This window comes from Notolepis coatsorum (assembly GCF_963971535.1).
Source record: "Notolepis coatsorum genome assembly, chromosome: 13".
Taxonomy (NCBI): Eukaryota; Metazoa; Chordata; class Actinopteri; order Aulopiformes; family Paralepididae; genus Notolepis; species Notolepis coatsorum.
In genome coordinates this window covers 55,919,103-55,933,115 of record NC_140177.1, presented here as the reverse complement: position 1 = coordinate 55,933,115, position 14,013 = coordinate 55,919,103, and the positions used below count along the sequence as shown (strand labels likewise).

The following is a 14,013-nucleotide window of genomic DNA, read 5'->3' as shown; positions in this document are numbered from 1 at the left end:
AAGGCAAAAGACTTGAATCATGGTGTTATTTACACTTTTGCAGATCAAGTGAAAATTCTATTCTGACCCAAAATACATACTTACAGCGGCCCACATGTCTGACACTGTGCCTGAACGACCTGCTAAAGACTGCTCTCAGTGGTTGAAGAAAAATGTATACAAATGTAAGCTACCGTAAATCTTCAAATATAGCTAAAAGTTAAAGTATAACTTTATAATGTATATGTCTGAAAGACAACAGAAGTCAGACTTCTCACCAAAGTTTCTTTGGGCACTAGTACCTGTAAATGTGGGAACATATGGGGACTGCTTCCAGAGGGCAAGAATAAAGCACTAGATTTAATCATTCTGTATATTTATAGAGCCTGTGTGCTTGCTGTATGTGCTTGACTGTGTGCTATCCTTTGTGTGGATAAATGCATTCCTTAGCAGTGCCTTTGTGTGTGGGTGTGTATCAGAGTGGCTGTGTGCGTGTGCATGAGCATGAGCATGTCTGTGCTATAAGTGTGTGTGTGTGTGCACGTGTGTATGTGTTCTTTGTGATGTTTCACGTCTATACTACTTTGTGACCAGTCCAGCATTTGGTTTGGCATTAACTAGATTTTCCATAGCAGCACACATCCAACTCAGGAGAAGGCAATGCTCTGTAGGTCAGTCCCCTGGACCCCCCGCCCCCCTCCCTTCTCCTATTGACCTCACCGCCTCTTCAAAGCCACAGCCACTGCTTCATGTGCAGGGGCCTAACACAGGCTACATACCCCCCTCACACCCTTGTCAAATAATGGGCATAGAGGAATAACAAGCATCGGTCAATAGGCAATACGAGATTTCCATGGTCGTGGCGGATACAAACCAAACCAAAGTCTGCACCTCCCGATTGCTTTCATTGCTTCTTAATGACAAAAAAATAAAATAAACAAATGTAATTCATCCTCACTTGTGACTTGGCGTAATCCAGCAGTTATCTTCTCTTCCTCTTCTTCACTGACATACTTTTGAGATGAATCGATGACACGATATATTAAAAATAGAATAGAGGGCACCCCACATTCCCGGAAACAAGCGAGTCGATGATTTCTCTCCAACAAATGGCAAACGGAAATATGTGGTCGGAATCCAATTAAGTAAATTTTTAAAAAATAAATAAAGAAAAAAGCCAAGATCTTAATTCTACTATTTCTTTTCTCTCTTGTCTGGAAAGACAGTGTAACATAGTAAAAACATAAGACCTCTGCAGAGCTCATTACTTTGGTTTTCTTTCGACAGGGGCACTGCTCCTATGGCTGTCAACTATGACAAAAAAAAGTCATACACTACCGATGTGTCAAAAAGCATTTTTCAGCCAAAAACTCCTCTTAAGTATAAAAAAGTATTTTTGTGCTATTTCGTTACAATTCAAGATTAACAACTCACATGCATACACGCATACAAAGTACACACATGCATGCTTACATACGTAGACGTACATGTATGTAGAAACAAGATATGATATTTCTTTTTCTTTTTTTACACTGTGAATGACAGATGTATGTATCCTTGGCATAATGTGAGAGGACATACAGTACAAAAGCAATAGACCTATCTCAAGCTCGCCCTCTTTTCCTCAAGCCTACAATCACAACTGTTGCTTCCCTCGGACAAACAAAGTTAACAAGATTTTGTCTGAGGGAAGCAGCAGTTGTGATTGGACGATCGAGAAAAGGGGGCGGTGCTTAAGATAGGTCAATAACATGATCAGTCTTATTGTGGATAATACAGAGCGGTGCATATCCCCTCTACTTGGGAATGTTTACATACTGAAAGAAGTCACACACTGCTGCCCCCTTGAATCTCAAGCAACTCAAGTTAGCCCACAAACCCAATTAGCTTGTGTGAAAATGCACAAAAAAAATTGAGATTCAGGGTGACTGTCTTCTTCATTTAATACTAATGTTATTGTCTCTTCAAAGCACGCAGTGTAAGTGAAAACTTCATTACAGCATCCACATTCCAACATGGCCATCCCTGGACCCGGGAAGCCCATGTTCTGGATGAGCTATTGGTCGCACCAGGAGCCTCGGATCCACAGGGAATTCCTCGACGTTCCCCCTCTCGCGTGTCGCTCCGGGTGGGTGTTTTTTTCTCTCTCTCAAGCTCTCAAGCTCTCTCTCTCTCTCTTTCTTTTGTTCCAGCTATGTTTGAATTTATAGTGTTGTTTACCCCGTGGGCCTTTACTACACCGCTACGCCCTCGATCCCGATCTGTGTGACCTCTAGCACCTCCTCCTCCTTCACGGTGGGCACACAGGAGGAGGGCAGGCACGTCACTTGGCTGTTGCCGCTGCTGTTGGCGGTGGCCATCTGGACAGTGCTGCCCATCATGCTGGCGTGAACGCTCAGGCTGGCTATGGACGAGCCTCCGACGAGGTTGGTCTGGACGCTGGCCTTGCCACAGGAGTGTATCCGGCGGGCCAGGCTGGCGGAGCGCATCACCGAAGAAGTGGTGACGGCGCCCAAGCAGTGGACTTTACCCTCCAGGAAGTAGGTGAGCATTTCTCCCTTGCCCTTGACACTGACCTTCCCCCGGCACACCAGGTCATAGTTGTGGTTCAGCAGGCGGTACACTTCCTCCGTCACCTGATCGGACGGAGGAGGAAGAACACTTTGATTGTATGTGGGGAACATTTACATAAAAAAATAAAATAAAAAACATAATTATGGACATAATAATGTAATAAGGGTACATTAATTAACATGAGTTAATACAGTAATAATCATTCATTAACTCTTTGGATGCCACTCACGAATAAAGTCGGGTTAACTTGCCGACGCTTGAGCGCCAAACCTGAGAAAAGTCGGGTTTTCTATCGTTATTTCTTTTATTCGATATTCCCATTCATAATCCATCGAGGGAGCCTGTGTTATCATTGGGAATTAGTCTGAGATCGCAAACGTCCAATACCGCCACCTGCCGCCTTTGCGGCCGGTATTGCACATCCTTTGAAACTCTCTGGCTTGGTATGTGCGTCGATTTAAAAAGTCCGGGCCGGGTTTTCCTTGTCGGGCAGGACAAGCGTTTATAACACATGGATTGAGGAGAATCAAGCACATGTGGCAACACGATCGACATCAATACTTGGAATGGCAATCAGATAATTGGAATATAATTTTTTTCTTTTTGCAGTACATCCTAGTCAAGGTAAGGGCTATATGTTATCAATCTTGCGTTGATCCAAGAATCCATTCACCGCGACCCGAGCGTATGTGTGTAATGTGTGTGTGTAACGTATTCTGTTGGTGACAATCAAAGCATAGGAACCCCCCACCCCCTTTCATGCATTCATGATGAAACATAATACCGATAATATAGCGTTGATTTCAGATTGATTGTTTATACAGGCGAGAAACGCTGCATAGTGTAGTTTTCTGGGATTAGACAGGATTACTCTAAAACTATACTCATATTCACCACGATATAAAATGGGAATGTATGGATGAAAAAATTATTTCTTTTTCACAAATTGAACGATAGATACTTGATGTCAAATGGGCAATAGTATTATATCCATAGCTATGATATTTAATATAGTTTGAGCCCTGCAAACACCGCCATGTATCCCTATTCTTTAAAGCGGTGGCCTTCTTACCACACGGTACACAGCGACCTCTGGCGCTGATTGAGTTAACAGTTAACTAATGCCTCTAGTAATCATTAGCTAATGGTGAGCATGCTAACTAAGGTATTCATTTATGTATTATTATTGTTATTATTATTATTATTACTGTTATTATTAGTGTCACTTAAGGGATACAGTACATGTTTTCAACTATACAATAAGTGTCACAAAGACCATTAATTAATGTCTAATTAAGCTTATAAGTAATGCTTATGAGAACTGCATTTTCCTTAACACATTGAATGCCCATCACAAGATTTCTCGGGTTATCAGCCTGCGGGTTGAATGCCCATCAGGAGAATTCTCGGATTTTTTTTTTATTAGCGATCTGAATTCATATTTCATCAACCGAGTCTACCGTTGGTAATCCTGCCCTGCCAGGCGCTCAGATGTGAAAAAAGCACCCCCTATCGTCTCCCAGATGGTAATGCACCATTTTGGATTGGACTTGATGAAAATGGATGAGAAAAAAAAACTCCGGAATCCACATTTTACTTCTCACGCATGTAACCGGAGCCGATCAGATTCATTCTGGACCCTCACCACAGCGTGTATGTGTTTAGCAGTATACGCGTGGGATCAATAAAATGATCGATTTTTGGAATGGCGATCAGGAATTGGAATAATCCATTTGGATACCATCTGATCTCAGGTAAGGAATCTATTTTACCAGTCTTAGGATAATCAGACCCGTTTTCACAGAGATATAAGCTTTTCCCCTATAATGTGATATGGCTGTTTGACTGTAAGATCGATCAGGAACTGAGAGAATCGATTTTCAGCGCGCGGCACCAGCGTGCACACGTACACATATACTATCGATAATCTAGCGTTTATTTGAAAACTATTCATAAATAGGCCAAATAATTACAACGTTCTAGAATATTACAGTACAGGGCAATTATCATGGAATCTTACATTTTTCCGTGAAAACGAGGGCTTTTCAAAATGCTATAAAACGGAAATGAACCGATAAAAAAACAATCCGCTTCGACAATGTTGACTGGAAATGAGTCATTGATAATGCGACGGGCAGATTAGACACATAGCCATAATTTAAAACATAGAGTAGGCGATATTAATGCTAACATTGCAGTGGATGGTGGGCATTCAAGCACTAAATGTGCGCCCCCTGCTGGGCACTGAAAGTGTTAAGGGATACGTGTTTTCAACTTTACAATTACAACATAAACTAACATCTTTATAAAATATTGAATAATATAAAAACGAACATTTATTTAAATGCACACCATTAGTAAATTATTACTAGAGGCATTAGTTACCTGTTAATTCATACTTATTACTGTATTAACTATGTTAATAATGTACCCATATTGTAAAGTTGTGAGGTTTGGTCCGCTCCCCACCCACTCGCTCCGTTCCTTTAAGGTATTTTGTTAATTAATTGCATTCCCCGCCACACGCTTCTTTCCTGTAAGATGCCGTGTTGATTGGTGCTCTTCCCACCACACGCTTCTGGAGCAATGATCAATTTCATCCCGCAGCTGTCACAGCTTGTCATCAGCGCCCTGTGGCTTTATATACCCTGATTCCCCTAGTATCGATGTTGGATCGTTTTGAATATTCCCTGCATCTGCCTTTCTTTCCCGTCGCTGTTCCCTGTCTGTTGCTCCCCAGGACTTTCGTGAAGTATCCCTGTGGAGAACCTGATTCCCCGTACGAAGCTGCGCCTCGTTTATCTGCCCGCTTTACGCGTTGCGCTCTGGTGAGTTTTTGGAAACAGTTCTTTTGGATCACCCGTTTTTTGTGTGTTTGTGAAACACCGAAGAGATCCCGTTTTTGTTATACTGTTCTCACCTAATTTTTGTTGTTGGATTTACACTTTGGATTACCGTATTGTTTTTTCTCTGGACTCTGCTAACTGTGTGTATCACACCGAAGATCAAGTCACTTGGATATTCATTTGGATCAGTCACCTCTCTGTTTCTGTTGTGCGCTGGGCTAACTGGGATTTCTCTCTCTCCCTCCGTTTCCACCTGGAGTGTATGCTGGGAGGATCTGCAGAGCGGCTCAGACGTCACAAGCTAATTCCTCACCACCACCTACTGGGAGAATCTGCAGAGCCGCAACATTCTTCACATGCCAGATTCCCCGTTTGTTCTGTTGCTCAACCTAATTCTATCTTGTGACTCTGAGAATAAATACGCCCTTGCTTTGGCTAACTCTGAAACAACTCTCTCTGTGCCGTTGCGCTTGGGGTCGGTTACAAACCCTAACAAAAGTGTTACCAAACAGGGGTAATGTCAAACTCTGTTACTGTATCAAGTAGTCCACTCCCGTTTGTGTACTTTTCATCTTCATTGAGACAGTAGGGGGGCTGACCGGGAGACATAATAGGGGAGACACAGGAGAGAAGGTTCTGGTGGGATCTGATCTGAGACTAGTAGGCTCTGTGGTTCCAGAGGTGTGGGTCTAAACTGTGTCTCGGGGGACTAGTTGACCTTTTTTCCACTAGGTTGTTGGTACCATAAGTTAATGATGTCAAGGGTAGAATATAAAGGGGATGTCAGTACCTGTATCTTTCCAGGAACACCGGTGCTGTCCATCCGGCTGGCCACGTTGACCGTGTTCCCCCAGATATCATACTGAGGCCTCCTGGCCCCAATGACTCCTGCCACCACTGGTCCCACATTAATCCCTGCACAGACCACCACACAGTTACAGTATATATGTTAAACACATGAAGAATATTGCAACATTGGGGTTAATATTTTCACATTATGGTTTACTGTACTTCATGCTATAGAGCCATCCTAAATAGGGCCCTCCAAATTGTTTTAGACAGGGATGAATAAAATGAAATACAATATTAGCCTTTTCTTTTTTTAATTGAATACAATTGAAGTTTTTTATTTAATTTTGACATATTGAATCTACTCGTCCTACATGTGGCTTTGCAAATGGGTGGGCAACCTCACTGGATACACTTACCCACTCTCAAGACAAAGTCGTTGTAAGACTGATAGTTGATTTCATCCAGAACATCAAACATCTCAATGGCATAGTCTGCTACTGTGCTCAGATGATCATAAACTGACTTTTTGGCCTAAAGAGGGAAAGTAAATTAAGAGAGATTTCACTCAATTGACCATACTGACACAGCGGCCATTTTGCTCTTATGTCATGCTCGGGTTGGGATTTTTTTCAGTGTAGATAGCGGTTTATGTACTTCCATCTTTCTGAACATGCTTGGACATGCATACGACACACAGAGTGATGCACTAACCTTTGTACCAATCGTAGGAACAAGACCCACAGCTGCCATGTAAGTACTGCCAATGGTCTTGATCTTCTCTATGTCCTTGTAGCACACTTTATCCATGAGCTGCCAATAAATAGAGCCATAGAACAACATACAAAATAACAAGTTATTGTGTAGCCTATATGTCAAAAATAAATAATAATAATAATAAAAAAAGGCCACATCATGTTCACAAATGGGTAGCCACCACCCCACCACCAAAAATAAAAATAAAGGAAAAGTAGGAATGGAGACATTGACTGAGCTGTTGACCAACACTAACAGGTCATTCTGAGTTTCCAATTGCATTTGCTGTATTTTGTGGCCGCAATCGTTTTGGTTACGTTTGTAAAAGTAAAACAGACCTATATTCAGATTCACAATAAGTTACAGAAGTTCCAAAAAGCTTATTCATGCAAATTAAACTCTTCAAGAATATAAGTGAATACAATTATAATAGAATAGAATTATATAAAGAATAATTATATATGATACCCCACATTTATATGGTAATGGTGATTGGGGCTTTAACCTCAGAGCAAACTCAAAGTACACAAGGAAAAGTGCACTACAAGAAGCCTCAGGGAGGGTTACCTCATCAAAGTCAGCTATGATCTCATTCAAAAGTCTCAAACACTCCACTCCCATATTGTTGCCGTCCAACTCGATGTAGAAATCATTGAAGTTTGGGATCGAGGCAAACAGGACACCCACTTGTGCGTACGACTGGTAGTATAGATCCTAATGAGAAAAAAGAATCCCAAGAAACCCAACAAATTAGTATAATTAACCCAATCCACTTAGTAGCATACTCTACACTAACTTTCTGTCAGCTATGTCAAATATTCAACAACGCTTGACTGATTATTAATAACAGGCACTGATAGCCATACACGATAATTAGTACAATAGTAGGGCAAGGGTTGCATATTGTAGATGTTAATGATGCTTCATGGGACAGTATGAAACTGTATTGATGTCTTTTGATGTTTTTCACCTTTTGCCTGTCTGCCTGTGAGTAAGTCTTACCATGTTTCTGGGGTTAGACAGTAGGAAGTGTTGAGCCACATGTACTGGTAGAAGGTTGAAGAGAATCCTCCTGTTGTCCAGCTTCACCTTCTCCATACCATCCCTCTCCTCCTCCGCCTAACAGCGCAATGCACAACACAGAGAGAGAGAGACTCAGAGACAGTTATCTATTTTCACCACAAGGGGTCAGTAAAAGACCTTTCAGGGGACCAATATTTTTAGGATAAATATTCTTACAACCCCAAATGTGTTTGCCAGATTTTTTTGGGCTAATATAGGCAGGGCAGTTTTTTGTTTTGTTTGGGGCCCTATGTAAAAATGTTGTTTAGGGGCACCCCTATCTCAAGATGCTACAATATCAAGTTAACTAGCTAACATCTATTTTATTAATCTTTTCTTGTTTGTTTGTTTTGGTTCCACATTCTACTTCCTATACAAAAAAAAGAAAAAAACAAACAGAGAGGCCCCTTGATGGCAACCATGTAGTCTGCATATAGCAAGAAACGGCCCTGCTAATAGGACAAAATGCATCCTGCTTTTAGACTGCTTAGCTATTATAGCCCACAGCATGTCGTAATTTTTCAATAAACTTGAGACTTGGCCCACACGTTGAAAAACACTGCCACAGACCATGCAGTGGAGTTACACTTTCATTACAGGCAGCAATTAGCAGCTCAGCCCTGCTAAAAACAGCCAAGCACTCCAAGCACGAGGTGGGTTGATCTGAGGTATATAAGCCAAAACAAGTCAATTGCCATCACATTTAGCCAAAAAGCAGATGACTGGCTGCCAACTGCCTGGGCAATAATACTCCCTGAACATTAACCTAATCAACTGGTCACACCGCCATGGCCATGGCAGATGGTAATGTTTTCTACACACTTCTGTCACCTACTACAGCTACACAACAATGCTCTACACACAGATTGTAGCCCGACATGTCTGACCCATGGAACATTACGTAAGCTGAGCTACACACCGAGATTACTCTAAAAGTCTGTATGTCACAGCTTGCAAAACAGTTCAGACGTCACCCAAGTGCCTTATAACTGTACCAAATCTGGACATCTGCGACCAAATTAGTTTGAAAGAAATATGCGGCAATAACTTTGAATAGGGTGCAGGGGCATAGGTTTGATTTGAGCTTTGGTAGGGACACTTAACACATTGAGTGCCAACGACGAGATTAGTCGTGTTAACTCGCCATGCGTTGAGTACCAATGATGAGTTTTCTTGTGTTTTTCTCGTTTTTGCTTTTATTAGCAATATCCATACATTTTTCATTCAAGTTTCAAGTTTCTTTAATAGTTGTCATACAGAAGTACAGAATACTTTCATACAAAATGCTTCTTACTGTTACGCTCCAGAGACTGTGCTAGACAAGATAGTATCAAATAACATAGTATAGCATGTAGTTTAGAAGAAGAAAATGAGGTCACAGTGTTCGGTATAGACATATGTACAATGTTCTGAGTTACCATATAATATACAATACTATGCAGTGTACTAATGTACAGTACTATATAGTGCAAAGCAGAAATGGGATGAGGTGCAATTTAGGTACAATTTACAGTAAGGTGTACGAGTTGTAGTGCAATCCTTCATCAATAAATATAAAGTGTGGGGAGTGGGTGCTACAGTGTGTTTGTTTAAAGTGGGTGTGTGCTATAAAGTGTGTGGAGTGGGTGCTCCAGTGTGTTTGTTTAAAGTGAGTGTGTGCGTGTGGATGTGTGTGCTATGTGCGTTTGGTGGTTGTTGTTGTGTAGTGTTCATTGTTCGTTTAGCAGCCTGATGGCCTGGGGATAGAAGCTTCTTCTGAGTCTTTCTGTGCTCGCCTTGAGACTCCGGTATCGCTTGCCTGACCGCAGCAGTTCAAAGAGGCAGTTGTTCGGGTGACTGGAGTCTTTAATGATTCTCTTAGCCTTGCCCTTGCAACGCTTGTTGTAAATGTTCTGGAGGGTGGGGAGCCCCCCTCCAATTGTGCGTTCGGCTGAACGTGTCACTCTTTGTAGTCTGCTTCGGTCTTGTGCAGTGCTATTCCCAAACCAGGAGGTGATGTTGCCGGTCAAGATGCTCTCTATTGTACATGAGTAGAAGTTCTTAAGGATCTTCTGACTGACTTGGAACTTCCTTAGGCGCCTGAGGAAGTAGAGGCGTTGTCGTGCCTTCTTCACAACACTGTCAATGTGTGTGGTCCATGTCAAGTCCTCGGATATGTAGGCTCCGAGGTACTTAAAGCTGTTGACTCTCTCAACCGGTGCCCCGTCGATGCTGAGGGGGCTGTAGTCCTTGACCCCCGACCTCCTGAAGTCCACAATCATCTCCTTTGTTTTGCTGACGTTCAGGGAGAGGCTGTTTTCCTGGCACCATCCCGCCAGGACCTTGACCTCTTCCAGGTAGGCCCTCTCGTCGTTGGCAGAGATCAGGCCCACCACCACTGTGTCGTCAGCAAATTTGATGATTGTATTGCTACTCCGCTGAGCCACACAGTCGTGTGTGTACAGGGAGTAGAGGAGGGGACTCAGAACACAGCCCTGGGGGGCCCCTATGTTGAGGGTGATGGATGAGGAGGTGCAGTTGCCTGCTCTCACCACCTGGGGTCTGCCAGTCAGGAAGTCCAAGACCCACTGGCAGAGGTCATAGTTCAAGCCCAGGTCCCTGAGCTTGGCTATGAGTATGGAGGGGACTATGGTATTGAATGCCGAGCTGTAGTCGATGAATAGCATTCTCACATAGTTCCCCTGCCTCTTGTCCAGGTGTGATGCTGCTGTGTGCAGCACATGGGCTATGGCGTCCTCCGTGGACCTATTGGGGCGGTATGCATTCATCCAGCCTGACGTTATCATTGGGAATGGGTCTGAGCTCGAAAAGGGCAAATACCGCCGCCTATCGTCTCCCGGATGGTATGGCACATCATTGGATTGGATTGGGTGGGCATGTGCATCAGAAAAAAAGTCCGGTCTGGGGTTTTCCCTTCTCTGGCAAGCAGTATCTGTTACCACATTCACTGGGGAGGCTGGGAGCAGCTTTCGATTATGTGTTTTGGACTATAACGTTGTATTAATAAATGCGATCAATATTTGGAATGACGATCAGGAATTGGATTAATCTTTTTGCAGAACATCTGATGTGAGGTAAGGAAGCTATTTTACCAGTATTGGGTTAATCAGATGTTTGTCAGCCATCAGTGTGTGTGTGTGTGTGTGTGTGTGTGTGTGTGTGTGTGTGTGTGTGTGTGTGTGTGTGTGTGTGTGTGTGTGTGTGTGTGTGTGTGGGCAGGGAGCGAAATTAAAGCCCGCCAAGCGCCATTTGCGGGCAGATTTTACATTTGGCGGGTGGGACTGAGAGGTCTGTCCGCCATGTGGCGGGCAACGAAATAGTCATGTGAAAACCGATCGAATAACATGATCCAATTCTTAGCGGAGTTCTCACTCGCTGTCTCAAGCACACAGACATGCAACGCGCTGCTCCTCCCTCCTCCAGCCCCTCCCAACCCCATGTAAACAGAGAGGCTAGAGTCGGGCCGGGCAGTCTGCTGACTGCTCTAACGTTAGCTACCGTTACAAAATGACCCAGTCAACTATTCACTTTTAGTTTAATACTGAGGCATTGTCCGTTATCTAGCCGGCTAGCTACTGATAGCAACAAATGCTCCAGCAAGTCTAGTAGTGCATAATACCTCCGTTGGATAGGTAGCTACCTAGTACACGTTAGCTCCAGTAGGGTCCAGCTGCAGCGCCGGAGAATCCTTGCTGGAGCTGGAGGCTACTCGAGTATACACACAGACAGTGGAGCTGTTTGCAGATAGCGAGCATTTTGACTTGTTGCGTGGTGGCGATAACGTTAGCTACCGTTACAAAATGACCCAGTCAACTATTCACTTAGTTTAATACATGAGGCATTGTGTAACGTTATCCAGCCGGCTAGCTACGGATAGCTCCCGACATCAACAAATGCAATAGTCCAGTGCATAATACCTCCGTTGGCTAGGTAGCTCACTAGTCACTACGAAATGTCGCAGTAAACTAAATAGTTCACTGAGGCGTTGTCCCAACGCCATCCAGCAGTAGCTACAGAAAGCTCCTGACATCAATGTCCTACAACAACAACATGCGTATTCGAGTCCCTGGCTTACATCGCTGTTGAATAGGGTCCAGCTGTAGCTCAGGAGAATCCTTTTGCATGCTGAATGTAGCGTTTAGGGTACAGCTGCAGCGCCGGAGAATCCTTACTGGAGCTGGAGGCCACTCGAGTATACACACAGACAGTGGAGCTGTTTGCAGACAGCGAGGTGGCGATGTCTCGCAGATAACACAATCACAAGTATGATTATATAATATATATATATTATTAAAAAAAAATATATATAAAATAATAATAATTTTTTTTTATCAAAAAAAAGTTGGCAGGTAAGAAATATGCTTGGCGGGTAGATTCTTCCCATCTACCCGCCACTGGCCGGTGAGTCAAAAAGTTAATTTCGCTCCCTGTGTGTGTGTGTGTGTGTGTGTGTGTGTGTGTGTGTGTGTGTGTGTGTGTGTGTGTGTGTGTGTGTGTGTGTGTGTGTGTGTGTGTGTGTGTGTGTGTGTGTGTGTGTGTGTGTGTGTGTGTGTGTGTGTGTGTGTGTGTGTGTATGACGTTAGCGCTGACCAGGTCATGGATAATAGATTTTTCAGCCCGCTTCTCTAGCGTGCATAAGTACACAAATATACTATCGATAATCTAGCGTTTATTTGAAAACTATTCATAAATCAGCCGAAAAATTACAACGTGTTTTGTGTATTCCACTAAAGAGCTATTATCGTGGAATTTCTCTGGAATTACTAGAACTCTCCAAAACTATACTCGTATTCAAAACGGTATAAAACGGAAAGGTATCAATGAAAAAACAATCCGTTTCATACATGTTGACTGCAAGCAAGTCATTGATAAGCGAGGGGTGTTTTAGACACATAGCCATAATTTAAGATATAGTTTAAGCCTTCACAAATTTCCCCGACCTCCCATTGACTTCCTTACTGGCACTCTAGCCCATTATGGTCAAAGGGGCGTGGCACTCAATGTGTTAATATGCAAGTGCATGAAGTGTGCGAGCAGACATTTCTTTTGCACTAATTTGAGCGTAAATAGTTTCTTGAGCTACAAAGAGCATCAGATGATCCTGATGACTGGTTCTTTAATTAACCTCCTGAACTGATGCATTCGGCCCACATGTGCAGTTGCTGCGTACAAATTGGGTCCAAAAAACAATACCAAATCTAAATTCCCTCTGTCGCTGATGAAGCGCTCATGAAAGTTGAGTAACGTGACCAATGAGTGGGCGGCTGTGACAGAGCTTGTGAGGCACTCACTGGGATAGAGGGAAGGAGGGCGGAAAGTCCAGGTTGTTGATTGGTTGTTACAGATAATAGGATAGCTTGCTGATAGGTTCTTGATGGAGCTGTCAACCTACACTTTCGCAAAAGATAAAAAGGCTGTTTTGCAAGATGGCAATGTTGGGAATTATAATACTAAAACTACAGTTTTCATTCTGCAATTTTTTTTTGGTAGGGACAATTTGTGTTTCAGTGGCTTAGGTAGGGACATGTCCCTAGTAGGGGTGTAACGATGCGACCTCACAACGATTAATTTCGATTACGATTATTCAGGCAACGATTCAATGCATCATGAAATCTCTTCATTTGACCACAATTTGATTCGATTCGATTAATTTTCAATACATTTTCTATCAGTTAATTCCCCAAATTTTTTTGAATACACAAATGTGGCTGGGGGAACTGATTCACTCAGCATGAATGGACTATAGGTCAATAAAAACAATAGAAAAAAGAAGAAAAAAAACATTAAAAAAAAAACATTTCTTTTTTATTTAGATTAATTTCGATTATAATCTATTCTAACATATTCAAATCGATGCATTGATTCTAACACATACGAATCGATGCATTTCGTTTAATCGATGCATCGTTACACCCCTAGTCCCTAGTGTCCCTATATAAAACTACGCCTATGATTGGATGTATAGAAAGGATTTGATTTGATCATTCAAAAGTGGGCGTAACGTTAC

The 14,013-nt window shown here is 42.7% G+C and overlaps 1 protein-coding gene across 1 annotated transcript in view; it reads right to left on the bottom strand.

The window, feature by feature from the left end:
- Positions 1–2,213: 2,213 nt before the first annotated feature.
- LOC311239365 (adenylate cyclase type 1-like) overlaps positions 2,214–14,013 on the bottom strand; it is a gene marked incomplete at both ends in the record, with an annotated part of 247,961 nt that continues 236,161 nt past the window's right edge. The window contains 7 exon segments of the mRNA XM_084327672.1: positions 2,214–2,615; positions 6,190–6,314; positions 6,608–6,722; positions 6,903–7,001; positions 7,512–7,658; positions 7,915–7,916; positions 7,919–8,063. Of these exon segments, the coding sequence (XP_084183798.1) occupies positions 2,214–2,615; positions 6,190–6,314; positions 6,608–6,722; positions 6,903–7,001; positions 7,512–7,658; positions 7,915–7,916; positions 7,919–8,063 (1,035 nt within the window).